This window comes from Takifugu rubripes, chromosome 9 (assembly GCF_901000725.2).
Source record: "Takifugu rubripes chromosome 9, fTakRub1.2, whole genome shotgun sequence".
NCBI lineage: Eukaryota > Metazoa > Chordata > Actinopteri > Tetraodontiformes > Tetraodontidae > Takifugu > Takifugu rubripes.
Window position 1 is genome coordinate 14,381,918 of NC_042293.1, and position 27,367 is coordinate 14,409,284.

General features: G+C 49.2%; 3 protein-coding genes and 1 long non-coding RNA gene across 6 annotated transcripts; 3 read left to right on the top strand and 1 right to left on the bottom strand.

Annotated features, from left to right (window-relative positions):
* Window positions 1-245: 245 nt before the first annotated feature.
* LOC101071666 (unconventional myosin-Va-like) lies at window positions 246-10,561 on the top strand. Its single transcript, XM_029841532.1, has 37 exons — window positions 246-435; window positions 636-746; window positions 1,113-1,284; window positions 1,476-1,620; window positions 1,711-1,867; window positions 1,939-2,082; window positions 2,182-2,263; window positions 2,398-2,505; window positions 2,586-2,692; window positions 2,767-3,032; window positions 3,099-3,180; window positions 3,258-3,398; window positions 3,485-3,610; window positions 3,757-3,840; window positions 4,040-4,162; window positions 4,235-4,332; window positions 4,401-4,487; window positions 4,588-4,696; window positions 4,792-5,003; window positions 5,075-5,447; window positions 5,601-5,822; window positions 6,114-6,186; window positions 6,261-6,382; window positions 7,045-7,101; window positions 7,184-7,411; window positions 7,487-7,551; window positions 7,620-7,694; window positions 7,817-8,015; window positions 8,172-8,265; window positions 8,459-8,575; window positions 8,655-8,809; window positions 8,880-8,969; window positions 9,057-9,207; window positions 9,283-9,565; window positions 9,647-9,821; window positions 9,895-9,975; window positions 10,063-10,561. The coding sequence occupies exons 1-37, from the start codon at window positions 409-411 to the stop codon at window positions 10,213-10,215; spliced, it is 5,094 nt and encodes a 1,697-aa protein (XP_029697392.1). The 5' UTR covers window positions 246-408; the 3' UTR covers window positions 10,216-10,561.
* A 469-nt stretch (window positions 10,562-11,030) lies between these two features.
* myo5c (myosin VC) lies at window positions 11,031-20,252 on the top strand. Its single transcript, XM_011607635.2, has 40 exons — window positions 11,031-11,167; window positions 11,447-11,557; window positions 11,636-11,807; window positions 11,900-12,044; window positions 12,111-12,267; window positions 12,334-12,477; window positions 12,549-12,630; window positions 12,722-12,829; window positions 13,011-13,117; window positions 13,196-13,461; window positions 13,544-13,625; window positions 13,701-13,841; window positions 13,916-14,038; window positions 14,110-14,193; window positions 14,267-14,401; window positions 14,500-14,597; window positions 14,730-14,816; window positions 14,893-15,004; window positions 15,089-15,300; window positions 15,404-15,569; window positions 15,653-15,799; window positions 15,862-16,026; window positions 16,111-16,204; window positions 16,269-16,332; window positions 16,415-16,689; window positions 16,770-16,833; window positions 16,906-16,986; window positions 17,061-17,241; window positions 17,315-17,408; window positions 17,507-17,570; window positions 17,641-17,809; window positions 17,893-17,977; window positions 18,049-18,147; window positions 18,239-18,393; window positions 18,470-18,559; window positions 18,637-18,787; window positions 19,016-19,301; window positions 19,379-19,553; window positions 19,632-19,712; window positions 19,789-20,252. Exons 1-40 carry the CDS (start codon window positions 11,141-11,143, stop codon window positions 19,939-19,941), a joined length of 5,232 nt encoding a protein of 1,743 aa, XP_011605937.2. The 5' UTR covers window positions 11,031-11,140; the 3' UTR covers window positions 19,942-20,252.
* Window positions 20,253-20,816: 564 nt separating this feature from the next.
* LOC115250940 (uncharacterized) lies at window positions 20,817-22,361 on the top strand. The gene is made up of 4 exons (XR_003889455.1): window positions 20,817-21,036; window positions 21,702-21,789; window positions 21,856-22,051; window positions 22,167-22,361. It is a non-coding gene; the product is annotated as an uncharacterized lncRNA (long non-coding RNA).
* Window positions 22,362-23,341: 980 nt separating this feature from the next.
* parp16 (poly (ADP-ribose) polymerase family, member 16) lies at window positions 23,342-27,278 on the bottom strand. Of its 3 annotated transcripts, none has more exons than XM_003967706.3 (7): window positions 27,169-27,278; window positions 26,577-26,773; window positions 26,243-26,380; window positions 25,969-26,175; window positions 25,695-25,866; window positions 23,886-24,030; window positions 23,342-23,816 (listed from the first exon to the last, which is right to left on the bottom strand). In XM_003967706.3, the coding sequence occupies exons 2-7, from the start codon at window positions 26,763-26,765 to the stop codon at window positions 23,681-23,683; spliced, it is 987 nt and encodes a 328-aa protein (XP_003967755.1). In that variant the 5' UTR covers window positions 26,766-26,773; window positions 27,169-27,278; the 3' UTR covers window positions 23,342-23,680. The 3 variants fall into 3 exon arrangements, with proteins under 3 accessions (XP_003967755.1, XP_011605933.2, XP_011605935.1); XM_011607631.2 differs by having other exon boundaries at window positions 25,659-25,866; XM_011607633.2 differs by having other exon boundaries at window positions 23,675-23,816; window positions 25,708-25,866.
* Between the last annotated feature and the right edge of the window lie 89 nt (window positions 27,279-27,367).

The window sequence follows — 27,367 nt, forward strand, 5'->3', positions numbered from 1 at the left end:
AATTTAGTGGGATATTTATTAAACATTTGTTCGACAGCTGATTTTGTGTTTGTAGGTTTTAGAGAATGCTTGCAGATTAGATTAAAATATATCTTATTTTGAAGACCCGATGTACCCAACGTCTCAGACAGCATTTCCGGTTTTACAATTACCGTAAAGTTCATAATTAAGGTGCGCTCCAAACGCGGGCGGCGCTGGTTTTACCGCGGTAGCTGGAAAGGGCGGAAATTGGATCTAATGGCAACATGACGATCAAAGGATCTGCGGGACTTGACCCTTGATCTTCCAAGAATCAAGGCAAAGCTTCTTGATCAATTAACAGACCTATTCAAAACATTTTTTTACAGGAAAAAAAAAAGTTTTTTTTAATGGAAAAAGTTTGAGTAATCCTGTTGGGAATTCTGAACCATGCTATCTCCGGAACATTACACAAAGGTAATGTATATGTTTATTCTGGGATGTTGTCAGTTGTGGGTTTTTAGGGATTGATGAGTTTTTAATGTCTTCAATATGATGGCATCCACACCATCACAAGGTTCAGGCTCCTCCACTCGGTCCTCTCTGCCCATCCCTTTATCCTATGAAATATCCTGAAATTCTGATTGTGGCGCTCTGGCCTGTCCTCCTCCCATCAGCATGTCCCCGTATGGCTCCCAGATGAAGCAGAAGTTTGGAAGTCAGCGGAGCTCATCAGAGATTACACTCCCGGAGACTTGACCCTGAGTCTGCGGCTGGATGATGGCAAGGTGAGATGGGCGAATTCCGATGTCAGTGACATTTCTCTGCAGACGCAGGCTACTGGCCAAAACCGCCTCACAAGTCTGGGTGCTGTGGGCCGTGGAGGTATCGCGTTAAATATCCATCGGTATCCAACCAAGACTCACTGTGTTGCAACAGATGTGCTGCGTAAATGATGGTTCGAATCCCTAAACATCTCCTCCACTGTGGGCCCCTAACCCCCCACTGGGTGGGGGCTGAGCCCTGCAGAACCAGCAAGAATCTTGACTTTTTCCAATGACTCTTGCTGGTTCTGAGGGGTCCTGCTTGCGGCTGATTTCAGGAATTCTGCCCTTTTTTCCTCTCCTAAAGCCTGTTTGGTTTCGCCTTCTTAGGTGGTGGAGCACAAAATAGACCCCCGGACCGACAGTCTCCCACCGCTGAGGAACCCGAACATGCGGCTGGGCTTAAATGACCTGACAGCTCTCAGCTACCTGGACGAGCCTGCGCTGCTGCATAACCTGAAAGTGCGCTTCACGGACTTCCGGCTGATCTACACGTACTGCGGTAATGAGCTCCGCTCTCACTGTCGCTGTTGACTTTGCAGCTGCGCTCCCTCTGACGCCGTCCACAGTGTTTGGTGCTGGTCGGCTGTGCTCAGGCGGCTCTGAAAGGATCCCACACTGAGCTGCATCACATGAATCTGGCGCACAGAAAGTCCAGATGCTGGTTTAACTGGGTGTTTTTGGGCCGTTAAGGAATCGTCCTGGTTGCCATTAACCCTTACGAGAGCTTGCCCGTCTACGGAGTGGACATCATCAACGCATACCACAGCGGGGACACCAGAGATATGGACCCGCACATATTCGCAGTTGCAGAGGAAGCTTATAAGCAGATGGACAGGTTAGCGCAGGTCATTTGCATTGAAAACAGCCTTAGAAGAGCTCTTTTTATTCCAGTCAAATCTGTTTTTCCCGACTGTGTTGGACACAGAGAGGGAAGGAACCAGTCGATCATCGTGAGCGGCGACTCTGGTGCCGGGAAAACCATCTCGGCCAAGTACGCCATGCGCTACTTTGCCACCGTCAGCTGCTCCTCGAGAGAGACCAGCGTGGAGGAGCGGGTGCTGGCCTCCAACCCCATCATGGAGGTAACGCGCCACGAATCCCCAGACAGCCGACTGGCGGCGGACACTGACCGCAGCTGCCGTGTTTCTCAAAGGCCTTCGGGAACGCCAAGACGATAAGGAACGACAACAGCAGCCGTTTTGGAAAGTACATCGAGATCCTGTTTGACGGGCGGCGGCGCATCATCGGGGCTCACATTAGAACCTACTTACTGGAGAAGTCAAGGGTCGTGTTCCAGGTGACGTGGCGCTCGTTGGTCACCCGACGTCCTGACTCCAAACATCAACACGCCAGCGTCTGCAGATCTGTGCTTTACCTTATTTTATACTCATTTTAGGCCTGTGGGGAAAGAAACTACCACATTTTCTACCAGCTCTGCGCCTCCTCACACTTACCGGAGTTTCAAGCCTTCAAACTAGGTACAAGTGTCGCCAACAGAGCAGCAACACGGCCGCTTCATCACGATTCCAGGACAATTAAAAGAACTGTGAAATCCTGCTTTGACTATTTTAAAAGAACAGGAATGACGATTATCTGTTGTTAATGTTTCAAGGTTGCATAGATGACTTTGACTGTGCCAACCAGGGTCAGAGCTCGCTCATAACCGGAGTGGATGAGATCAAAGAGCTCTGCAAAACCAGGAGGGCGTTGTCCCTTTTAGGTGAGCGTGCGTCCGTCTGGAGTTTCCCAATCAATAAGGGTGATCGTGGTTAAGGCATCGAATCTTCCTGCTCGTTGTAGGAATCAGCGAAAGGGAACAAATGGCCATCTTCCAAATTCTGGCAGCTATTCTGCACCTGGGAAACGTGCAGGTGAACTATCAGTCTGACGACCAAAGCAGAATTCCTGTGAGTTTATTGTCTTTAATGTTGAGCTCTCGTCTCTCCGCCCACGTCTGACATGAGCTCTAACGTGTCTCCAGCCAGGTGACGTCCACCTGATGGCGTTCTGCGAGCTAACGGGGGTGTCCTGTGACGACATGGCCCACTGGTTGTGCCACGCCAAACTCAAAACGACCACAGACACTTACGTCAAATGTGTGTCCAGGTCGGGCGCCGTCAGCAGCAGGGACGCGCTGCTAAAACACGTCTACACACGTCTCTTTGGAAGGATCGTGGACAGCATCAACGAGGCTTTGAGATCTTCTGTCAAACAACAGTCCTTCATCGGCGTGCTGGACATTTACGGGTACGAGCGCTCGCGACCACAATCGGGCGGCTCGTCACTGAAAAGTTTGTTTGTTTGTTTTCCCAGGTTTGAAATATTTCACGTCAACAGCTTCGAGCAGTTTTGTATCAATTACGCCAACGAAATGCTGCAGCAGCAGTTCAACCTGGTAGGGTTCTCCTGCACCTCAGCACGCTTCACTCTACTCAAACGTTCCTCTCAGCCCTCCATTATTGCTGCTTCCAGCATGTTTTCAAGCTGGGCCAAGTGGAATATGCCAAAGAAGGGATCCCCTACACCATGATTGACTTCTGCGATAACCAGCCTGTCATCAATCTCATCGAGTCCAAACTGGGGATCCTGGAACTTCTGGATGAGGAGTGCAAGGTCGGAAGAAAACCCAATAAAGATGTTTGTGGGGGGTGAGAATAAAGGCCGGGACTGGCTGAGGTCACCTTTTCCTCTTTCCGTAGATGCCCAGAGGCTCAGATAAGACATGGGCCCAGAAAATGTACAACACGCTCCTCAAGAAACAGGCTCCGTTTGGCAAACCCAAATTATCAAACACCGCTTTTATCATCCGCCACTTTGGAGACAAGGTGCAATTTAAAACAACAACCTTTGGCATAAACTGTGACAAGAAATGTTACGTGGAGTCTAATCAGTCTCCTGCACTCTTTGGATAATGGGAACAGTTGTTGTACTTGGTCCAAGAGCTTTGAATGACCGGGTCTTTTGTTCTGAGGTGGAGTACCAGTGTGACGGTTTCCTGGAGAAAAACATGGACAGAGTCAACCAGGAGCTGATCAATGTGCTGAAAAGGAGCAAAGTAATTGTTTATTATCCTTCCACCTCTGATTTCTCCCCCTTTTCTTTGCGTAACCCACAGAAACACAATGTCAGCACCTTCTGGAATAACAAGCGCCGTAAATTCCGTGAATGTTGACGCACAAACGGGAAAATTCCGGCCTGTGAAACGCTGCCACCTGCTGTTTGATGATAACTTTGAGCTTCCTCCTTCGTTACAGTTTGATTTGCTACCAAAGCTGTTGGAGAACGATGAGAGGGCTTCGGCTGCTCCTCACCAGCACGCCGCCGCCGTCAGGACTTCCTGTCCTGGGAGGCACAACGTGAAGACCGTCGGGTGTCAGGTGAGAGGAGTCAGAGCCATTCTGAGCCATTCTGAGAACACTCTAATCTGAGAACGCTCTGATCTCGCTCAGTTTCGACACTCTCTTCATTCGCTGATGGACACCCTGAATGCGACGAGTCCTCACTACGTGCGCTGCATCAAGCCCAACGATCACAAAGCTGCTTTTGTGTGAGTACGGGAGTCTTTGGTTGATCAAGGCGTTTTGAAGCAACGCTCTGTTTGTGTCCTCCATCAAGTTTGGACCCTCTGAAGGTGATGCAGCAGCTCCGCGCATGTGGCATCCTTGAAACGATCCGCATCTCAGCAGCAGGATTCCCATATCGGTAGAAGACTAAAGCCGACAGAGACATATCAAAAACCGCTCTTTTTCCTGTAATTACGAGAGACCAGCTCACGTTTGGCCTGTTCCTCTTGCTGCTGCAGGAGCACCTACCAGGAGTTCTTTAGCCGCTATCACTTCCTTGTTCAGCAGAGAGACCTGCTTCCCGATACCGTGCAAACCTGCAAAAATATCACCAGAAAACTCATCAAGGTGTGTAGAAATTCTGCAAAAGTAGCTTAAAATTGCATAAAAATGGACGCCATCACTAATGGCCCCCTCGTGCTGTGTGGCTGCTTCGCCCCAAGGACCAGGACATGTTTCGGTTTGGCAGAACGAAGCTGTTCTTCAGGGCTGGACAGGTGGCGTACCTGGAGACGCTCCGCTCTGCTAAACTGTGCTCGGACTGTGTCAGCATCCAGAAGACCGTCCGCGGCTGGCTGGCCCACACGAAGTACCAGAGGATGAGGAAATCTGCCGTCACCATCCAGAGATGTTTACGGGGTTACCGGGCACGCTGGTGAACATGCGCAGCACATGAGGAAAAAAAACTCCCTTTTTCTGGCAGGATTCTAATGGTTTTCTTGTCAGTTATGTTACATGTCTGAGGAGAACCAGAGCAGCTGTGGTGATACAGAAGAACACACGTATGTGGGCAACCAAGAGACGCTACCAGCAGTGGCGCGCTGCCGCCGTTACCATTCAGTCCTTCCTGAGAGCTCACCTGGCCAGAAAGCAGCAGCATCAGGTAACACACAAGCAGCATCGTGGCTGGCTGGAGAGGCAGCGTTACAGACGGGCCGTCAAGGCCGCCATTCTGCTGCAGCGCCCCCTACGTTGCTGGAGGCCCAAGAAAGAATTAAAAAAACGGAAATCCAAGGCTCACTCTGTGGAGCACCTCCAGAAGCTCAACGTTGGCATGGAGAAGGAGATTATGCAGCTGCAGCACAAAATAAACCAGCAGGTAGCCTATTATCCATTATTGGAGCCGGCCTGTTGGTCTGTTCTTGGTAGCGGGTCGCTCTGGAATCTACTACAACTGTTGTGGAGGACACATTGGGTCATTGGGAGTTGTCATATCACATGAACAGCATGTGTGTCCACCCTCCCCCTGCAGCACCAGGAAATAGGAGAGCTCAGCAAGCTGCTGCGTTTGGTAGAGACGTTCCTGACTTCAGAGCGAGAGGCGAGCAGAAGGAAGATGCTGGATTTAGAGCAGGAGGCCAGAGGACACGAAGAGAAGATTCACTCTCTGCTGGAGCAGCTCTGCCTCCTGGAGCAGAGGGATGAAACACAGCTGGAAGGGCAGATGAAGGTCAACGAGGAGGAGACCCAGCAGGTAGGTCCCGCCCTTCCACTCTGGCCGCCACGACTAACGCTTCAACCTGGCTTCCTGCAACACCGTTTAGCCTCAAAGGTGCTTCTGTCAAGCAGTTTGATTTCAGCTGCTTAACAGAAGAATTAAAAATGTCTTCACCGCTCGAGTCACCTGATTGTCACAGCCACAGTTCCTCTGCCTAAACAAATTCATCATTATATCATGATGTTTCGAAACCGAACCAGGGAATTGTCAGATTGAATCTAGCGGTAGTCGTTAGAGAGAATTCAACTCTTTTCCTTTAAATCTCAGGTGACAGAAGAGGTTCATCTGAGAAACAGCCTGTTGAACACAGGAATCCTTGCGGAGGTCCTCCAGCCAGAAGGTACGCTGCGTCCCCCTCCAGCCTCCACAGCCTCGTAACAACCCTTCATTTGAAATGTCCCCCCCCGCCCCCAGAAAATCTTGTTGAGTGGACAAAACAGATGGACAGCACCTTAACGGAGGCGTGTTCTGGCTACCAAAGGGCTGATCTAAACCTGGAGGAGCAACAAGTCCAGGCAGAAGATAGAACTCTTACAGTATGGAACACTAGCATAATTGACCTTTAGTCTGCACTGATTTGTGTTTTCTGGCTTCACAACCTCTTTAGATTCTGATGATTTTGAGAGGATGAGCTGATTTAGAGCTCATGCTGCTTTAAAGTTTTCCTTTAATCACAGAAATGGCTTATTTCTTTAGAAACCTGACATTCATTCATTGTTCCTGTCACAAAACGCTCAGTTTGTGACAGAATTACTTAAAACTCAACTTTCTCGTTCACTAAATTGCTTTTAACACATCTCGCCTTTTGACTCACAATATTCTCTCTATTGCTGCTATTTTCCCGTTTATCAGTAGAGATGTTTTTATTCTAACAAGAAGGGGTTCTAGATTTTATGGTGGAAATCTGGTGTTGCGCCTGGTTTGCTCGTGCAGCCTCCAGGAAAAGACGAATCATTTCATATTTATTCTCAGAACACCTCCGGAGGCTGAACGGAACAGTGGCTCCTTTCATGATGGCTGCGCTCTTTTCCCTCCTCTGTCCATGTCTCAGCCATAATCCTGTTAGTGCAGCATTCCTGCTGCTGCTTGCAGAGGTTCATAAAGTTGTACTGCGCTTCTGCCTTGTGAAATGAGTAGAAATATGGCTGCTGACCATTGTCTTCCTCTCCCACTCATATGTGTATGTTCTCCTAAAAAGGAGTCGGTGGAGCAGATCACCGTTGGTACCGTTGAACTGGACCTGGAGAAACTGAAGGTCCGACCAACACGGCGTCTTTGACGTCTGGTTTCAAGGCCGTTCACACATAATCCTTTTGCTGTTTTCCTTTTCGACGCAGCGGCATGAGCTGGAATCGGAGAACAGGAAGCTGAAGCGGGATCTGAACGACCTGCGTAAATCTCTGAGCAGCGAGAACGCTCACCTGATGCCCCCCACCCCGGGCTCTCGGCCCTACAACACTCTGCTGGCCCAGCTCAATTCTTCCAATGAAGAACTGGAGATTCGTAAAGAGGAGGTGCTGCTCCTGCATTCACACATGATCCGTCAGGATGCTGTTAAACGCAGGGTGTGTACGAGAATTAACCCTCTATTTAAAAATGGGTGTGCTTGTGACGTCTGTCCCATATGGATTTCTCTGTAGGACTCTACATTAGGAGAAAGTGTCAAGCTGGATCCGGAGGGTCCCTCACTCTCAAATGTGGACAGGTAAGGCGTCAGACCCCGAGGACGTCGGTCCTGTTGCTTCAGATCTCTGACCTATGCTGTTCCTGAAGGACCACTCCTCTCGGCACGCTGGATGAAGACTGCGAGCTGTGGCGAGATTACGAAGGCCTGAAAGAGGCCAACAGGTAAATGGCATTGCTTGACGGGCAGTCCTGGATCTTCTGCACCACACACGTTCTGATCCAGTCACAGAGAGTTCAGGATATAGTTAAATAAAAGCTACTTCCCTGGTGGCTCCACCTTCCAGACTTCTTGAGAGCCAAATGCAGCAGCAGAGACGCGTCCACACGGAGGAGTACAACAAGCTGCTGGACGAGGTGGAGAGGTTAAGGCAGGAGAAGGAGGAGGAGCAGAATCTGCTGGCCCAAAGCCTGGTCCTGTCTGAAGATGCCCACATTGAGGGGCACCTGAAACATGAGATCACCCGGCTCACCAGGGAGAACCTGGTAGGTCATTCAGCCCGACTCTGATCATTTATTGCAGACGAGTTCTTAAAAAAGCAGCGTATCTACTTTAAAGGGACGTTTATCGTTGTGCTCTTTGTTCTCGCACGGGTCTGGTTCCTCTTTATTTTGCCCTCATGTCTGTTTCTTTACTTGCAGGAACTCTTGAAGCAGCGAGAGACACAAGACGAAGCTATTCGCAAACTGAAGGAGCAGCTGGAAGACTACGTGAAAAAGGTGGAGGCGTATGAAGGTAAGCTGGGTTTATTCTTTCGTTTCTGTGGTTGCACGGTGGAGGTCAGGCTCAGCTCGGCGACATTCCAGCAGGCCTGCCTCTGACTGACTGGTTTCCTGTTGGCCCGCATGCAGGAAAAGCACCAAAATTAAAGTGGGTGTGTCCTGTTTAGCTAAACATTGACAATATTCCTCCACTCCGGTTTCTTCAGCAGCTGCCCAGCCGCGCGCCATTGCGGCGAATATCCCCCGTAAGGAGCACGAATTCCAGGGCCTGCTGGAGTACCGGGTGGCTGACGTGAGCCGCCTCCTGAAGAAGGTGGTCACAGGTAAGTTCATGGACGGCGCTGACGGAATCAGTCCAGCTGTTGGCATCAGCGCCGCCATCCAATGCCACGTTCCCCTCAGACCTGAAGCCCTGCGGCGCCGCGGACGCCTTCATCCCCGGACTTCCTGCGTACATCATCTTCATGTGCGTGCGATACGCAGACTGCGTGAACGACGACCAGCGGGTCAGCGCTCTGCTCAATTCAGCCATCAGCAGCATCAAAGGCGTCGTCAAGGTGACGTGTGAACAGTAACCGATGGCGGGCAAGCTGCGGAACGCGATTGAGTTTGCAATTCTTCCTTTAGCGGAGGGGAAATGAGTTTGAGGCGCTGTCGTTCTGGCTGGCCAACGCGAGCAGACTGAGGCACTGTTTGAAGCAGTACAGCGGAGACAAGGTAAAGGGGTTGAGGGTGTGACGCCAGACGGGCAGTTAACGGGGCAAACCTTGTAAATGGAGCGCTGGTGGTCCCATTCCTCTGTAGGCCGTCAGAAAACACAACACCGCTAAGCAGAATCAACAGAGTCTCGCCCATTTCGAGCTGTCAGAGTATCAGGAGGTTCTGGGTGACCTGATCAACCAGATCTACCACCAGCTCATCAAATGCTCGGAGGCGATCCTGCAGCCCATCATCGGTAAGGCGCCGCACCCTGGAGAGCTGGGCTTCGTTTTGGAAATGAGAGAAACTTGTGTTCTTTTCTCTTCAACAGTCAGGAGCATACTGAACCCCGAGACCACCCAGGCCGTTTTGGAGTCCAAGCCGATGGGCCGGAGGAAGAGTAGCATCGGCCTCCTGGAGGAGGAGGCCATCACGGTGGAGGTCCTCCTGCAGCACCTGGACCACTTCCACACCACCATGAATCAGCACGGCGTGGACAACGACCTCATCAAACAAGTGGTCAGACAGCTGTATTATATCATCGGCACCGTCTCGTTCAACCACCTGCTGCTGAGGAAGGGCATGTGCTCCTGGAGCACCGGCCTGCAGATCAGGTCCGGCCTTTTCGTTGGAGAGGAAAGACCTGTAAGAGCTGCCGTCTTCCTGGGTCAATGTTCTGCTGTTTCTGGCTTCAGGTACAACACCTGGCAGCTGCAGGACTGGCTGATAGACCGGGAGCTGGCCGACTGTGGCGCCAAGGAGACCCTGGAGCCCCTCAAACAGGCCGCGCTGCTCCTCCATGTCAACAAGAAGACGGAGGCGGACGCCGCCTCCATCGGCAGCCTGTGCACCGCCATCAGCCCCACACAGGTCAGAGCCCGTTCAGCCAGCTCAGGCCAAACCAGCGAAGAGTTGGCGTCAATGCTCCTGATTTTGTCAACAGATCGTTAAAATACTGAGCCTCTACACGCCGGTGACTGAATTCGAAGAGCGAGTGTCTCCCGCTTTCATCACAACTGTGGAAGTAAGCAGCTGTAAGGTTGGAAATAAGGCAAGAGAATGACCTGGTGCATATTCTCTAAGCTCTTGGTCCTTTTCTCACCCATTGCAGAATATTTTAAGGCACAGAGTTGATTCTTTCACATTGTTGATGGACCCCAGGAAGATCTTTACCCTCGACCTTGTCTTCACACCCTCCACTGTTGCTCTGGAAACCATCCAGATCCCAGCCAGCCTCAATCTGGACTTCCTCACCCGGATCTAATGGAAATTAAAACATACAGCATATATAGTATGTACTGGAATACATGGAATAAATCATCTACAGGGAGTCAGACTCTTGTTGTAAAAAGATTTGTGGGCATCTCTTTAATGCCCTCTTCCAGATGTTTTCCAGAGGTCATTCTGGTTCAGTCTCCACATTTTGACGCTGAATTTTGTGCCTCGCACATCAAACATGTGTCTCTTTGCCAGAGGATTTGTGAGACCGAGGCTTCAGGTGAATTTGATCACAACATATAAAAAATATAAAAGAATCCCTGGGAATTTTCATTCCTTTAATTCTGGGACTCCGTCTACAGTATAAATAATAAAAAAAATGGAATTTGGTAGTACTTGTGACGAAAAGTGTTTGCACGTTGATGAGGTTACCATGGAGACCTGTATCCGGTTCCTCCTGTTGTCACAATCCTTAATCAAACGAGCACACCCATACGTCACACCGCTGTTGTCACAAGACGAGAAGGCGGAGTCACGCAACTCCAGCGCGCGACAGGTGAACAAACCGGAAATACGATCCAAACCTGCCATGTAAAGGCTGGTGTCTTCAGAATAAAAGCGATTCAAATTAAAAAATGCGTAAAATCTCAGTACAGTCATTGAATATAAGCGTGTACAGGTCTGTATTTTGTGATTGGTTGAAAACCCAGGGAGCATATTCAGTAAAAGTCACAGCACAACTGCACGAAATATAAAACAGCCGTATTTGGCCTGAGCCCAAAAGAGGAAATAAAGTAAAAACGCACTTTGTTAGTTTTGCTGTGAAAGCCGCAAACCGGAAGTGCGGGGTAACCCCGTGCAGCTTAACTCTCGTTGGAGACGGAGGGGAACTCGGTAACCTGGAACGGTCGCCCACAACAGATGAGACACAGATACCGTCCGAGAAGAAGTTGGAAACATAATGTGCAGACATGGCTCTGATGGAACTCTACACCGTGGTAAGAGGAAAAAGGGGCAACTTCACGGGAGCAGCCGCGCTCGCGCTGTTGTAAAGCGACATATGGAAGAGTCGCTGGGATGCGCGAGCCTGGACGCGAAGGAATTTGCGCAAACGTTCTCCCATTTTAATTGTTCGCATCTTCCTATGCCCGCAGATTTATGGAACTCGCAGTTATTACGGACGGCAGCGCAGCTTTATTGTGTTTGTTCAGTTTGTAGAACTTTTATCTTCTATCTGCGCCGCGGCGTAAACTTGTCGCTTTTGCTGTGCGCTGTAGTCAAACAGAGTATGGATCCTGGATGCGGAACATGTGTGGAAATCCGCAGAGATCCTGGAAGACTTCCATTTGGGAGACAGCGCTCTGGAGTTGCTTCTTGAAAATGGTGCTGTAAGTAAAAGTGTGACCCGCAGATTTATGAGGGTGGAAAAAATCAACGTCAGCTGACGCGTTCACACCGCTGCGCAGGTGAGCTACTACCCCGTGGACCCGTCCAAGCCCAACCTGCCCCCCCTTCGCAACCCGGACATCTTGGTCGGGGAGAACGACCTCACTGCTCTCAGCTACCTGCACGAACCTGCAGTTCTGCACAACTTGAAAGTGCGGTTCGTGGAATCCAGGATCATCTACACGTACTGCGGTACCGATCCAGCAGAATCTGGGCTGCCCAACTGCGGCAAAGGCGCAGGTTTGTGTTTTCCAGCTCGGCCTGAGTCATTTCCTCATTTGCAGGTATCATACTGGTGGCTGTAAATCCATACAAACAGCTTCCTATTTATGGAGATGCAATCATTCACGCCTACTCGGGCCAGAACATGGGTGACATGGACCCTCATATATTTGCGGTGGCAGAGGAGGCATATAAACAAATGGCCAGGTATATAAAGTGGAAATTGAAAACAATAAATTGTATATGGAGATTAGAGTGCACCATTGCCCTCAGGAACCACAAGAACCAGTCCATCATCGTCAGTGGTGAGTCTGGAGCTGGTAAAACAGTGTCTGCTCGCTACGCCATGAGGTACTTTGCTGTGGTAAGCAAATCTGGAAGTAAAGCACGAGTTGAGGACAAAGTCCTGGCTTCCAATCCAATAACAGAGGTATGACACGTCTGAGGCTCACAGCCTGCTTCAGAATTCCCAACCTGAAGCGGAGTTCCTCTCCAGGCGATCGGGAATGCAAAGACCACCAGGAACGACAACAGCAGCCGTTTTGGGAAGTACACGGAGATCAGCTTTGACCGGAGGTACCGCATCACCGGAGCCAACATGAGGACGTATCTCTTGGAGAAATCCAGGGTGGTTTTTCAGGTAGTTTGAGAGCAGGGACGGGACGGTCCGGGCTGTCCAAACCGAGGTACTGACACGCTTGTTTCATTCAGGCGGACAGTGAGCGGAACTACCACATCTTCTACCAGCTCTGCTCCTGCGCTCACCTGCCGGAGTTCAAACATCTACAACTCCGTGAGACCTTGATCCGTCCGCTCCGCGCTTTTATTCTGAAATGGCCTCTTCTGTCGCCAGCTGTCTGAGAGAAGCTGCGGTTTATTTGCAGTGAGCGCTGAACAGTTCCAGTACACCTGCATGGGAGGCGAGGTCACGATAGAAGGTGTGGACGACAGGAAAGACATGGGGGACACGCGCAGAACCTTCACACTGCTAGGTAAAGGATGTACCAGTATTGGAAGCTGACTACACATTTGGGTGAACTCCTTATTCTGGGTTCAGGCCTGGAAAGAGGCCATTTGGTTTCCCCTGGTTATTGTTTGATGTGTCTGCTGTAGCCTTCATCAGCTTAAGGCGACATTTTGGTACATTGTTTCATATTCATATTGCTTCTCCAGGGTTTAAGGAGGACTTTCAGTCCGACGTCTTCAAAGTGTTGGCGGCCATTTTGCACTTGGGCAATGTGGAAATCCGAGATTCCGGAGGTGACGGTTCGTCCATATCCGTGAGTCTGAGCTCCCGCTTGTGTGAAAGGTGAACTCCTGACGACCAGTCGCTTCAACGTTGCCGTCCTCCCCTGCAGCTCGCTGACCCACACTTGGCCCTCTTCTGCCAGCTGCTGGCCGTGAAGGCGGAGGCGCTGGTGCGCTGGCTGTGCCATCGGAGGATCGTCCTTGCGGCCGAGACGTTGGTGAAGCCGGAGCCGAAGAAGAGGGCGGTCAATGCCAGAGATGCTCTGGCCAAGCAGATGTACGCCCACCTGTTTGACTGCATCATATCCAGGATAAACAGGGCGCTGCAGGCTCCCGGAAAACAACACGCCTTCATCGGAGTTCTGGACATTTACGGGTAGATGTGGCCGATTGTGCTGCTAGAGCATCACGTGTGAGTCGGCCCTTTCTGACGGGATGTTCTTGTCCTTTCTGCTCAGCTTTGAGACGTTCGACGTCAACAGTTTCGAGCAGTTTTGCATCAATTATGCAAATGAGAAGCTCCAGCAGCAGTTTAATCTGGTACGTGCACTCGCGGGTCGCGACCCACCGGCGAACGGCTCTTTTGAAACGTTCCCAAGATCTGTTGTGTTTCAGCACGTGTTCAAGCTGGAGCAGGAGGAGTACATGAAGGAGGACATCCCATGGACGCTGATCGATTTCTACGACAATCAGCCGGTCATCCACCTGATCGAGGCGAAGATGGGGATACTCGACCTGCTCGATGAGGAGTGTTTGGTAACGATAGACGATCAGTGGTCACGCTCCGCAGCTTATTGCGAAATCTCGACTTATTGCGTCTCGACCTCCAGTTTCCTCAGGGCACCGACCAAAGCTGGCTGCTGAAGCTGTTCAGCTACCTGGAGGCCAGTCCTCTGTTCGAGAAGCCGAGGTTATCAAACGAGGCGTTTGTCATTCAGCACTTTGCAGACAAGGTGAAGTCTGGTGGCCTTTTTATCGTCCTATAATTATCACGTCCAATTAAAGGGTATTTTTCCGTAAACAGGTGGAATACCAGTGCAAAGGCTTTCTTGAGAAGAACAGAGATACTCTCTATGAAGAACTAGTGGAGATTATGAGGGCCAGTGAGGTAATGTGGGTAGTTATCTGTCAGCACTGTTTGGTTAAAGCCCAACTCTTCTCGCCTGCTTTGCCGTTATCAGTTTCCTTTCCTGGCCGACTTTTTCCAAGAGGAGGAGCAACGGAACACTGTGAACGGCAGGGGCGTGAAAGTGAGGCCTGCCCGGCCCGGAGTGAAACCGTCCAATCGGCAGCTGAAAACCTCAGTGGGAGATAAGGTGTCAATGTTTGCTGACCGTCACTGCTCAGCGGGGATTGGAGCTCGCTGGGCGAGGTTTGGAAACGCTTTCTCATGGACTTTTGTTGTCGAACGCAGTTCCGCAGCTCTCTGTCCTTACTGATGGTGACGCTGAACGCCACCACCCCTCACTACGTGCGCTGCATTAAGCCCAATGATGAAAAGCTCCCATTTGAGTGAGTACCCAGGGAATAATAATGACCTGCGTTGAAGGTGACACGACTGAGGAAAACCCAGTCGGTTTAAGTATTTTGGGGCTTTTGGTGCAAAAACGCTGCTGTTTTATTGTTTTTTAATGTCCTTATAAGATACGACTCGAGGAGGGTGGTGCAGCAGCTGCGGGCCTGCGGAGTCCTCGAAACTATCCGCATCAGTGCACAGAGCTACCCGTCCAGGTGACTCCAGGTTCCAGCCAAATTCCAACAGTCTTGTCTCCGCAGTGCATGTTGATGATGATGGCCACGCTTGCAGGTGGACGTACATTGAGTTTTACAGCCGCTACAGTATCCTCATGTCGCAGCAGGAGGCCGACCTCAGCGACAAGAAACAGACTTGTAAAAATGTGCTGCAGAGGGTGATTCAGGTCAGACTTTTCCGCCGTTGGACGCCAAGACACTCGCCTATTTTTACTCTGTGATGCATTTGTCATGTGGCTTCATCTCTATAGGACCCCAACCAATACAAGTTTGGCCGCACAAAGATCTTTTTCCGCGCGGGTCAGGTCGCGTATCTGGAGAAGCTGCGCCTGGACCGGCTCAGGAGAGCCTGCGTGACCATCCAGAAACACGTCCGCGGGTGGAGCCAGAGGAGGAAGTTCCTCCGCCTGAGGGCGGCCGCCATCATTCTGCAGGAGTACATCCGAGGGAAGAGGACAATCCGGTGAGACGCGGATGTGCCGCCCTCGTTCTCTTACAAACTGTTGGAAAAACTCTACTTACAAAGGGAAATGCTGAGACGCGTGGTCATGGTTGTTAACCTGCAGTAAAACAGTGAGCGCTGAAACACTGAAGCGGGGCTGGGCATCGGTGGTGATCCAGAGACACTGGAGAGGTTACCGCACGAGGCAGATTTACCAGGTCGTCCGCTTGGCGTCCATCACCATCCAGGCCTTCACACGGGGGTGGATGGCCCGTAAACGCTACAAGAAGGTTGCAGCCTGAACAAAAGATATCAGTTTGAGGTCATGTAACCCCGCGTGACTCCTGCACTGACATCTTCCCATGATTCTCAGATGGTGGAGGAGCAGAAAGCGCTGGTTCTGCAGAAGTACGCGCGGGCGTGGCTGGTACGGCGGCGATTTCAGACCATGCGTCGGCTGGTGCTCAACGTTCAGCTCTCCTACAGGGTCCAGCAGCTCAGGAAGAAGATTGAGGACAAGGTAGATGGTGCACAGCTTTTCTTTAGAGGATGGAACTGAACCTCCCCTCTCCGTCCGTACAGAACAGAGAGAACCTCGGTTTGATGGAAAGATTGACGAGCGAGGCCAACGCACGCTCTCAGGCTGTGGACCGGCTTCAGGGTCTGGAGGCCAAGCTGGAAAAATTAACCAATGAGAAAGCTTCTCTGGAGGCGCGAGAGGCCAAAGCGAAAGAACACGCAAATTTGGTGGGTTTTGAATTTGGAGTCGTGCTCTAAAGTGAAATTAAGTTCTGGTCCGATTGTTCCTGACGGAGTCCGTTTTATTTCCAGACAATCACACAACTGCACGAGGAAATTGATTCTTGGCGCTCGGAGAAGCAGAGTTTGGAGAAGAGGTTTGAGGAGTCGACCAGTCTGGCCAACGGTAATGAGGCTCATGCCCTTCTATAATTTGGACCTAAAGTTTGACCCGTTCTACATCCTTGCAGAGAACTTTGATCATCTAAAGAGGACTCTAACGGAAGAGAGAGAATATGAAGAAAGGCTCAGGAAGTATGTAAGAAGTCTCCAGCGACAAGCTTCTCTCGGTCTCTGTGTTCTTGTGTCAGTCGTGTCATGAGATCCTTATCGGCAGGATCACAGAAAACAACATTGAGATCCTGAAGCAGGACCACGAGAAGGAGGTGGAGACACTGAAAGAGGAGGCAAAGAGGTTGAAAGAGGAGATTATCAGCCTGCAGAGGCAGAACGAAGAGGGAGAGCAGCTGAACTCGGACCTGCAGGAACAAATCAGCCAGCTCACCAAACAGGTCAAGACCATTCCAGATCTGCACAGAGACCTGGCCAAGCTGCAGAATCAGCTCAGCTCCATGGACCAGAGGATGAAGCAATCATCGGAACAAGCCAGAGGTGCAGGGCTCATGTTTGCCCAGCACATAAACAAGCAGAACTTGGCCTTAACAAGTGTCACATTCATGTTTCTCCTGCAGTTAAAATCAGCGATTTTACGAGGCAACTTCTTCACGGTGCCGTTGAAGAGGAGGTTCTTTTGGGGTGACTCAAAACAGATTTATATACATTTTTCACATCTTCTTCATTCTAACCTGAAATGTTTGTTCTCCATAGGTTAAATCCAGAAACCTCTGAGAAGATCTATGAAGTTGAAGATGTGCTAGAAGCCTTTGATGGCCTCCAGAAAGCTGCCAGGTCTGATGTTACAACTTCATCTCTCTCACAAACGTTATAGGAGGAAAGGCTTTGATTTCCATCTTTGCCTGCAGAATCCTGGAAAACCACCAGAGGGAGCAGCAGGAGCGCCACCAGAGCCAAGTGGAGGGCTTCAGGTTAAAAGTGGAGCATCTTCAGAACGAGAGCAGCAAGCTGCAAAACCTGTTTCAGGAGAAAAGCAACATCAACGAGAGTATTCGCCAAGAGGTGTCCAGGCTGGGCTCTGAGAATTCGGTGCGTTAAAGCACTCGCTGTGTGTGACCCACTGGAATTGGACAGTTTTTCACTCATTCCACATGATCCACAGGTGATACCTGAGCTAAAACTGCAGGTTACAGAGCTGCAGAAACAAAAGCAGGAACTAGAGGCTCATGTACAAGAGCAGCGCAGAGAACTGGCGGGTAAATATCAGATTTTTTAACATTTCTGCTACATTTGGACTGGAAAAAAAGCACAACTATGATGGTTTTTACATTATTTTATCTGTTTTGGCCGAAAGAAAAATCTCAAAAGATCACAGATGATCTTCAAACCAGGAAGAAAGAAGAAAACTCGCAACGCAGGTAAAACGCTCAAATTAGAGATAATCCATCAGATCAAGATGTTCGATGGTGATTCATTGTGCTGTTTCAGGTACTTTGAGGAGAAGCTGAAAGAGCTGGAGGAGCTGCAGAACGAGCTTCAGGCACACATCAACGAGCTGGAAGAGGAGAACGATCACTTGAAGCAGCAGAACCTGATGGTGAACGAGGCCAAGATCAAGCTGAGACAGGAGACGTCACTGTTGACTGCAGAGAATATGGTGTGTGTGTGTGTGTGTGTGTGTGTGTGTGTGCGCCTGCAGAGAATAACAGCGGCAGAAACCAACATCTGTCTTTGTTACAGGACTTAGAAGAGCAGCTGGACCAGAAAAGCAGATTAATCAAGAAGCTCCTGTCTCAGTTAAAGAGTTTTGAAACGTCCCAGAAAGGTTTCCTCCTTGTATTTTCTGTGTATTTCTGCTGTGTTTTTCAACCATTTAAACCCGTGTGTGTCTCGCAGCCAAGCCGGCGTCCCAGTCTGCCATTCCCAGGGATCATCTGGGCATGCTGGAGTACAGGAGAGAAGATGAAGCCAGGCTCATTCAGAACATCATTCTAGGTATCCAGGATCTTCTGGGTTTCTCTTGTCTTTTTATTCCTTCCTTGGAAAGCAGGGAGAACATAAAAGCCCTTCCATGTCCTTCCCCTAGAGCTGAAACCCAAAGGTGTGGTGGTCAACATGATCCCCGGTCTGCCAGCGTACATCCTGTTCATGTGCATCCGCCACGCGGACTACCTGAGCGACGAAGCCAAGCTCAAGTCTCTCATGAACGCGGTCATCGGTGCGGTCAAACAGGTCATCTCGGTGAGGCTGAATCTCAGATATCTGGACGGTCGTGGTGTCGATGGCGGGGAAAGTGAAACGGGGCTTCTGGTTTCAGAGTTTCCAGAAAGACGTTGAGCTGCTGTCGTTCTGGCTCTCCAACACGCATCAGCTGCTCAACTGTCTGAAGCAGTACAGCGGGGAGGAGGTGCGTGCGCGCTCCTCAGCACGCCTGCTCCTCACCTGCCTCCGCACCCTCACCTGTCTTCTTCTTCTTCACAAAAGGAGTTCATGAAGCAGAGCTCTCCGCGCCAGAAGAAGAACTGCCTGCAGAACTTTGATTTGTCCGAGCACAGGCAGATCCTGAGCGACCTCGCCATCCACATCTACCACCAGTTCATCACGGTCATGGAGAAGAACCTGGCTCCTGCGGTCGGTACGGTGCAAACGTAATCCTGCCGCTGGTCAGCCGTGGCTAACTGCAGTTTTTATGCTTTAAAATATGGAGAGTTTTAAGGTTGGTTTGCTTGAGTACAGTGTTTCGGTAAATAGGTAAATATTGTGCTTTTACTACACCTTCAGAGCTGCAGAATTGTGTATTTTATTAGCACCGAGGTCTCGAGCAGAGAGCTCAAACGTTGTGTTTGACATCCTTTCGTGACAGTACCGGGGATGCTGGAGCACGAGAGTCTGCAGGGGATCTCGAGCATGAAGCCTTCGGGCTTCAGGAAGCGATCCAACAGCATTTACGAGGACTCCGACACCTACACCATCTCCTCCATCATTCAGCAGCTGAGCCTTTTCCACTCCACCATGAGCCAACACGGCATGGATCAGGGGCTGATCAACCAGGCTGTGAAGCAGCTCTTCTACCTGGTGGGGGCCATCACCCTCAACAGCATCATGCTGCGCAAAGACATGTGTTCCTGCAGGAAAGGGATGCAGATCAGGTCTGGGCTCCGCTTCATTCAAGCCAAACGAGGTTTCGACCTCAGCAGGTGAATTTGGAGCTGTGGCATTTGTTCAGGTGCAACATCAGTTACCTGGAGGAGTGGCTGAAGGACAGGAAGCTCCAGAGCTCCAACGCCATCAACACCCTGAGGCCGCTGTGTCAGGCCGCCTGGCTGCTGCAGGTCAACAAGTCCACCGACGGAGACGCCAAGGAGATCGTTGAGGAGTGCACTGAGCTCAAGCCCGTTCAGGTTCCTCATACGGGCGACGCGGTTTCTTTCCTCGTGAATATGGCGTCGGGCGTAATTCCTCGAAACCTTTGTTTGCAGATCGTGAAGATCCTGAACTCCTACACGCCCATCGACGATTTCGAGAAGAGGGTGTCGCCGTCGTTCGTACGCAAAGTTCAGGTGAGCTCTGCGGTTTTCCGTTCCACTGTCGGGAGGAACCGGCCCGCCTGACTGTTCCGTCTGCTCCTCGTTGCAGTCGATGCTGCAGGACCGCGACGGCTCCGCCCAGCTGATGTTTGACTCGGACTATCGTTTCCAGGTCACCTTCCCCTTCTGCCCGTCCACGCAGGCGCTGGAGCTGCTGCAGGTCCCCAGCAGCCTCAACCTGGCTTTCCTGACTCGGATATGACAGAGGATTTATGTCACTGTGTGTTTGGAATATCTGTAATTAATGTAGATACCTGTAATCGTTTTTTTTTTAAAAATTTTAAACTGAACCTTTTTTTGGAGAGCTGCACGTAAATTCTGCGATATTTTATTATCTACGTCCACAAATGTATTTTTTTGTCTTATTCAACGTTTTACTGTGTTTTAAACTGCTGTGTGATAGAAAAATGAAATTACGCAAGTTTTATACCACAGCGTCTCAGAATCAAGACACAAAAGTCTACGTTTCAACTTGCACTTTGCTAGAAATAAAGTTTTTGCAGAGCAGAAAAATGCGCCTTCACTCGCTCAAATGGTCTCGTATGTTAAGCACGTTTCTCTGAAGGACTCGGCGTGTCGTCGGTAGCTCCTATAGTTTTATTAGGTGCGCACAGACCTATGAAACATCCGAGTTATCCTGTCCTGATAACCTGCTGAAGTCTTAATCCTTTTGTTCTTGGAAGAAATAGGTCATTACCTGAGTACAGGCGTGCGCTGAATTACCCCTCCGACAGGTCATGTGACTCCAAATACAAAAGGGTCCAGTCTTCAGAGGGAAGGATCATTTCAATGCAAAATGGCACCGTTGATAGTGTGGAGATAAGATGAGGGGATAATTAACTGCGTATTAAAATCCATCCATTCAAACCCCCCCTCCCTCATCTATTGGCTGCCTGCAGGGGTGGAGGGGGTGGCTCTGCTGTCGCTCCAGGGCCAGATGTGTGTATAAAAACCCTCTGATCTTCTCCCACCTCATGAGGTTGCTCAACAATGTGGATGCTCGTTCTTCTGGGTGCCTTCTTAGGGGCGATGGGGTCAGAGGACGGGGTCCCCGGGGCAGCCCGGGGGCTCCAGGCTCTCCACTGTCCACCGTGTGAACAGGTGCACTGCTCCTCTCGCCGGGTGCTGAAGCTCCTGTGTAAAGGTGGGGTCACGACGGGCGTGTGCGGCTGCTGCCCCGTCTGTGCCAGAGCAGAGGGGGAGACGTGTGGAGGAACGTGGGACTATCTGGGCAAATGTGACCAGGGACTGGTGTGTGTGTCCCAGGGCTCCGACCACGAAGGAATCTGTAAGACAGGTAAAAGAACACTTTATGACCTCATTTAAAATAGGTGTATTTCAGATGAGCTATAGTGAGACAACATTTTTACACTTTTACTATTTAAATCTTGTGACTCTTATGTAGTTTTAGCTGTTCTCCCGCAGGGACGCTTTACCCCCTCCCAGGCATTTTAATGGGAGAAAAGCATTTCTGCTGATGTCTGTTCTGATCTGTTAATCCTCCAAAATGATGAAACTTTTCCCCTTTTTTTGTCCTTGTGCCATCAAAGCTATTGTGGCTTTTACACTCCTGAGCATCTGTCTCTAAAAGATGCTCACTTTGCAATATTTTACACTGCAATATTTTGAAATATAAATATGGGATGTAAGTGACAACACAACCACAATCTATGTGTAAGAAGAAATTACATTTTCAAGATAAGTGATTTTTCTATTGACAAATATATTTGAAAGCAGATTCACTTGCGTCTGGCAGTGTGATAAATCTTGATTATCAGCTTTGATGGCTGATAGTGTGGTCACGGCTTCCTTTGAGTCTATGGGTTCTGCCAGCAGTAAAACCATAATCACACCTCTTATCAACACCGATAAGCTATCTGGCGAGGATGAAAAAGCGTCTCGACGTCCCCTAAAGTCATGTTTCTCTTTATTTATATGTTTACAGTCTGTGTATGTGTGCAGTTATTGAATCTCCAGGTCCGGAGAGCTGTCAGCCAGAGTGCAGCAGGGAATACTGCCAGGCTCACCCCCTGGAAACCTGCTCGGCTCGGTCAGTCAGAGCGACCTTTCAGCGTTGATTCATTACGGCCAGTTCATTTATTAAACCCTGTCACAGCTCGGTGTCCCTGGAGGAAGCGCCTTGTCAGGGGTCGTGCCAGCACACCTCCTGCTCCAGCTGTCTGCTGCTGAACCCCCCGCCGTGCCCGCAGACCTGCACGCGCTCCGACTCCGCCTGCCTGCACAGGTACGGAAGGTGTGTGCACACTCACCTGGCGGGGCTGCTAAATCCGGTTTGCCATAACGATTTACAGGTGCGTTAATTATTAATAATAATTATTATTAACTATTATCACCATTATTTTTATAGTAGTGTTATTGTTATTATTGTTGTTGTTGTTATTCATGTCTTTTGTTTCTGCCCGGTAGGGAATCACTGACGGACACTTTCTGTGCTTGGTCCCACCGTGTCCGAGCGCGTCTAAATGATTAATTCACTTTAAACTGTCAATCTGTACATTATAAAATTTACATTTCTCATTTTGAATGTGGTGTTAATCTGAATAAAACTTTTACGTATAATAAAAACCGATCTATCTCCGTGTCATTTTAACTATCATGAATTTATCCTATTAGCTACACACATCTGGACTTTGTGATTATTTACCACGTAATCGGTTAAAATGATCGTCTTAAAATATAAGTGCTGTTGCACATTTTACAATAGATCCAGGATTTTTCATGAACATCGGTAAAGCGTTTGTTTTCAATTCATAAAATAGAACGATCCACTGAGCAACTACTATTGTTTTTTGTGTTTATTAGCTGCTAAATGCTAACGATACTGAACGCATATGCTAGCCTGTTAGCTCAAGCTTTTGTCCTGTGATTAACTAATTTCCAAGAAAATATTAAAACGAAAACATACTTTTACTAACTTTTTAAAGTATGAGAACCAATATTTGTTGCCCCCTTACTGATAGTTATTGAATAACTGGCCGTTTATGACGCAGCAATAATGAAGCATGTTCAGAGAGAATAAACTGTGGACCAACAATGGACAGTTTGTTCTGCGTCCTTCGAGTCTGACCCGTTTATCTGAACGATTTCACAAGAACCCATCGTTGTTTGAAATAACCCTCGGCCTCTTCTTTCATACTGTTCAACCTGCCAGTGTGCATCAGTAAATACATCTGTGCCTGCAGCCAGTGTTGAATCAGAGAAGGAAGCAGCTTCTTCACACCTGCTCAGAGACAAAAGTGGTAGAAAACTGAGCAAAGTTGGAAAAATATCTCACGTCTGCAGGAGCACGACACATTGGACACAAGACACTCCAAGCAAATCAAGCAACAAAGGTGCTTTTCTACAATTCTTACATTTCTAGGTGCAGCTACACACCTGCAGGCCAGGTGTGTTAAAATAACAGGATGTGTCACCAAAGGATGCCGCCGCTCTTTATGTCCTTTATCCTCATCTCACTGTTATTTTACTGATAAAAACGCTGGATAGCAAAGGGACCGTCTTCATGCCAGCTGTAATAAAAGCCGCCCAACTATAGTAAACACTAGGACGATGGCAAAGTTTGTTACAGAAAACAGGCCACGTTTCCACCGGTCCATGATGCCTTGAGGATTGTTTTAATTGAAGACGTTAAAAAAAAACACCAAACTGTTGCGTTTACAAAATCATCTCACACCAGTTATAGTACTTACAGTGTTAAAGTGGGACTAGCAAACAGAAACATTACTGCAGAAACCATATTAAAATTGACCAAAAAAGAGAATCTTAATTTGCAGAATGATTAGGATGATTAGGTCCTCAAACCATTGAGAATGAAATATCGTATCATTAATTACGAGTCCAAGACTGCAGAGCGTCAACAGCGTCTGCTGATCAGAAAGGCACCGTGGGTCAACGTGCAGGAGGTCTGAAGCCCGGTCCTGTCACCTGAAGACTTTGTTCCAAATGGAGACGAATGTGTTGGAGCTAAAGGCACCGATGAATACGAGCAGCAGCAGGTACAGACTCATCATGACGGCAAAATGGTGTCTGAAGAGCCAGGAGGAGCTGCGAGAACGTCTGAGCAGAGGCAGAAGTGTTAACCCGAACCAACGTTTAGTGGCACTACTCAAAGCCTTTGATTTTTACCTGGACAGGTGCCTCCGCTGAGAGTAAAGGAGCAGATATTTCACCCTCAAAAGCTGATTGTTGGTGACCACAAAGTACTTGTGTGGAACTTCTCCTCCTTCGCTGTTCTTCGCTCTGGAGCGCTGACGGTCAACGTGTTCTGAATCTGGAAGGGGCAGTGAGAGTCAGGTTTCCATCTCAGGACCTCGATTTCAGGTGTACAGTGCCTTGCCAAAGTATTCGGCCCCCTTGAACCTTGCAACCTTTCGCCACATTTCAGGCTTCAAACATAAAGATATAAAATTTAAATTTTTTGTCAAGAAACAACAACAAGTGGGACACAATCGTGAAGTGGAACGAAATTTATTGAATCATTTAAACTTTTTTAACAAATAAAAAACTGAAAAGTGGGGCGTGCAATATTATTCGGCCCCTTTACTTTCAGTGCAGCAAACTCACTCCAGAAGTTCAGTGAGGATCTCTGAATGATCCAATGTTGTCCTAAATGACTGATGATGATAAAAAGAATCCACCTGCTCTGTGATAGTCTCAGGCTTCTGTTTAAAGCGCAGAGAGCATCATGAAGACCAAGGAACACACCAGGCAGGTCCGAGATACTGTTGTGGAGAAGTTTAAAGCCAGATTTGGATACAAAAAGATTTCCCAAGCTTTAAACATCTCAAGGAGCACTTAGCAAGCAATCATATTGAAATGGAATGGAATGCAAATCTACCAAGACCCGGCCGTCCCTCCAAACCTTCATCTCGAACAAGGAGAAAACTGATCAGAGATGCAGCCAAGAGGCCCATGATCACTCTGGATGAACTGCAGAGATCTACAGCTGAGGTGGGAGAGTCTGTCCATAGGACAACAATCAGTCGCACACTGCACAAATCTGGCCTTTATGGAAGAGTGGCAAGAAGAAAGCCATTTCTCAAAGATATCCATAAAAAGTCTCGTTTAAAGTTTGCCACAAGCCACCTGGGAGACACACCAAACATGTGGAAGAAGGTGCTCTGGTCAGATGAAACCAAAATCGAGCTTTTTGGCCACAATGCAAAACGATATGTTTGGCGTAAAAGCAACACAGCTCATCACCCTGAACGCACCATCCCCACTGTCAAACATGGTGGTGGCAGCATCATGGTTTGGGCCTGCTTTTCTTCAGCAGGGACAGGGAAGATGGTTAAAACTGATGGGAAGATGGATGGAGCCAAATACAGGACCATTCTGGAAGAAAACCTGTTGGAGTCTGCACAAGACCTGAGACTGGGACAGAGATTTATCTTCCAACAGGACAATGATCCAAAACATAAAGCCAAATCTACAATGGAATGGTTCACAAATAAACGTATCCAGGTGTTAGAATGGCCAAGTCAAAGTCCAGACCTGAATCCAATCGAGAATCTGTGGAAAGAGCTGAAGACTGCTGTTCACAAACGCTCTCCATCCAACCTCGCTGAGCTCGAGCTGTTTTGCAAGGAAGAATGGGCAAGAATTTCAGTCTCTCGATGTGCAAAACTGATAGAAACACACCCCAAGCGCCCTGCAGCTGTAATTGGAGCAAAAGGTGGCGCTACAAAGTATTAACGCAAGGGGGCCGAATAATATTGCACGCCCCACTTTTCAGTTTTTTATTTGTTAAAAAAGTTTAAATTATTCAATAAATTTCGTTCCACTTCACGATTGTGTCCCACTTGTTGTTGTTTCTTGACAAAAAATTTAAATTTTATATCTTTATGTTTGAAGCCTGAAATGTGGCGAAAGGTTGCAAGGTTCAAGGGGGCCGAATACCGTCGCAAGGCACTGTACGTGAGCGAGGCGCCGCACCTTTCCTCTTCACCTGGCACTTGACATCGGGGTGATCAATGACCTCGCACAGGGCGACGCAGCTGAGCAGCGGGCCGAGGAGGCTCTCCTGCCAGCCGCTGCTGTGGGGGCTGTAGAGGAGAGCCATGCTGAGGTCACTGGTGAGGTACGTCCCCTCTCCAAACACCGAGTTCTGCACGCAACACGTGTTGGAAACATTCACTCGGTTAGGGTCATTCAGAAGGTCGGTGGAACGCCACAGGCGACATGAACGTCCTGCTGGAACGGCACCGACCTTGTTGAGGTGGCAGTGCAGCCCGTTGTGAATAATGGAGTGAAAATTCTCCAAGCGGCTCCCGTGGAATGCGTGGAAGACGTCTCTGCCCGCCCTGGTCTTCTCGAACCTGGCGTTCATCTGGTCAGAGTATTCCAGCTCAAACAGGAAATCTGGCACGGGAGCAGAGGTTTCCTCGTTCTCCGCCAGTTTAAAAAGATTTGCCAACTGGAATCAAAGACACAGGTGAGCCAAGGACATGCAGGTGTGCGCGCGTGTGCATCTGGCAGCATACCTCATCTTTCTGTAGCGTCTTCACAGCAAAACTCTTTGAGAAGAGAATCCAGTGCGCCAGCGCCAGGTGATGTTCTCCTTCCCTGGCTCGGAGCCGCACCAACTCTCGAACGCCGGGTAGAGACTTCACATCTGCCAACTGGAGGAGACACAATATCTGACCCTCCCGTTCACACTCACGCTTTCCCCCAGGAATATGTCTCGTCAGTACATCTGACATTTTACAATCAAAAACTAAGTCTTCCATCTCGGTCCATCGGTAACCTGCTGCCACCCAGTGTTTGCATGGGAGAACAGCCGAGAGTGGGGCGCTTTCAACGATCACTTTATCTTACCAGCTCCTCGAAGTCCTTAATGTCAGCCCTCAGGTATCGAGGAGGGAAGGGTCTGAGCAGAGAGTCCCTCTTGTAGCTCTGGGCAGCAGCAACAAAGAGGCTGCAGCGGAGGTCCGCCGCCACCGGGTCTCTGTGCAGGCAGGAGCACACCAGCTCTCTGACCGCCTCAGGTGGGAGCGGGGGCTGCATTCCCACAGCTGGGGACGAAGCAGCACATCGGGGTGAAATCACATTATTATGATCAAGAGATCCCCCGAGAGTCGTGTACAACAGTAACACACAGGCACAGTTGCGCTGCGAAATAAGAAACATTAACTCTAACCAAGTTAAACACAGTGATCACATTCTGGGATAAGAACAGCATTGAAAATAAAAGATGCAGATGTCGGGACACAGAATGAAGCTACATAGCTTGGCTAGCACTGCGGATATCAGTAAGTTGGTTCAGCTAACATTAGCCGGGCTCTAAATAAATGTTTCCGTGTACAAAATACCAAAGCGTCCGTCTGCTGCGGTATCCCGAATATACTAGTAATGCGCACAGACGTGTTTCACCAAATAACTTTAGTTGTTAATCGAAATGTGTCGATACCTTCGGACTTGTTCAACTCATAACATCGTAGCTGTTCAGCTAATGTTAGCTTTACTGTCCGTTGCGTTTCGGTGCCCGTCAAACTATCGGAAAACGCAGTTTCTCATGATCCGTCAGTAAACGTAATTTTTGTAATCTAAATATTATGCTCGTCTTTATCTCTTGTTTAAATTTGTCATTTCTTGATCGCCTTGAAAAA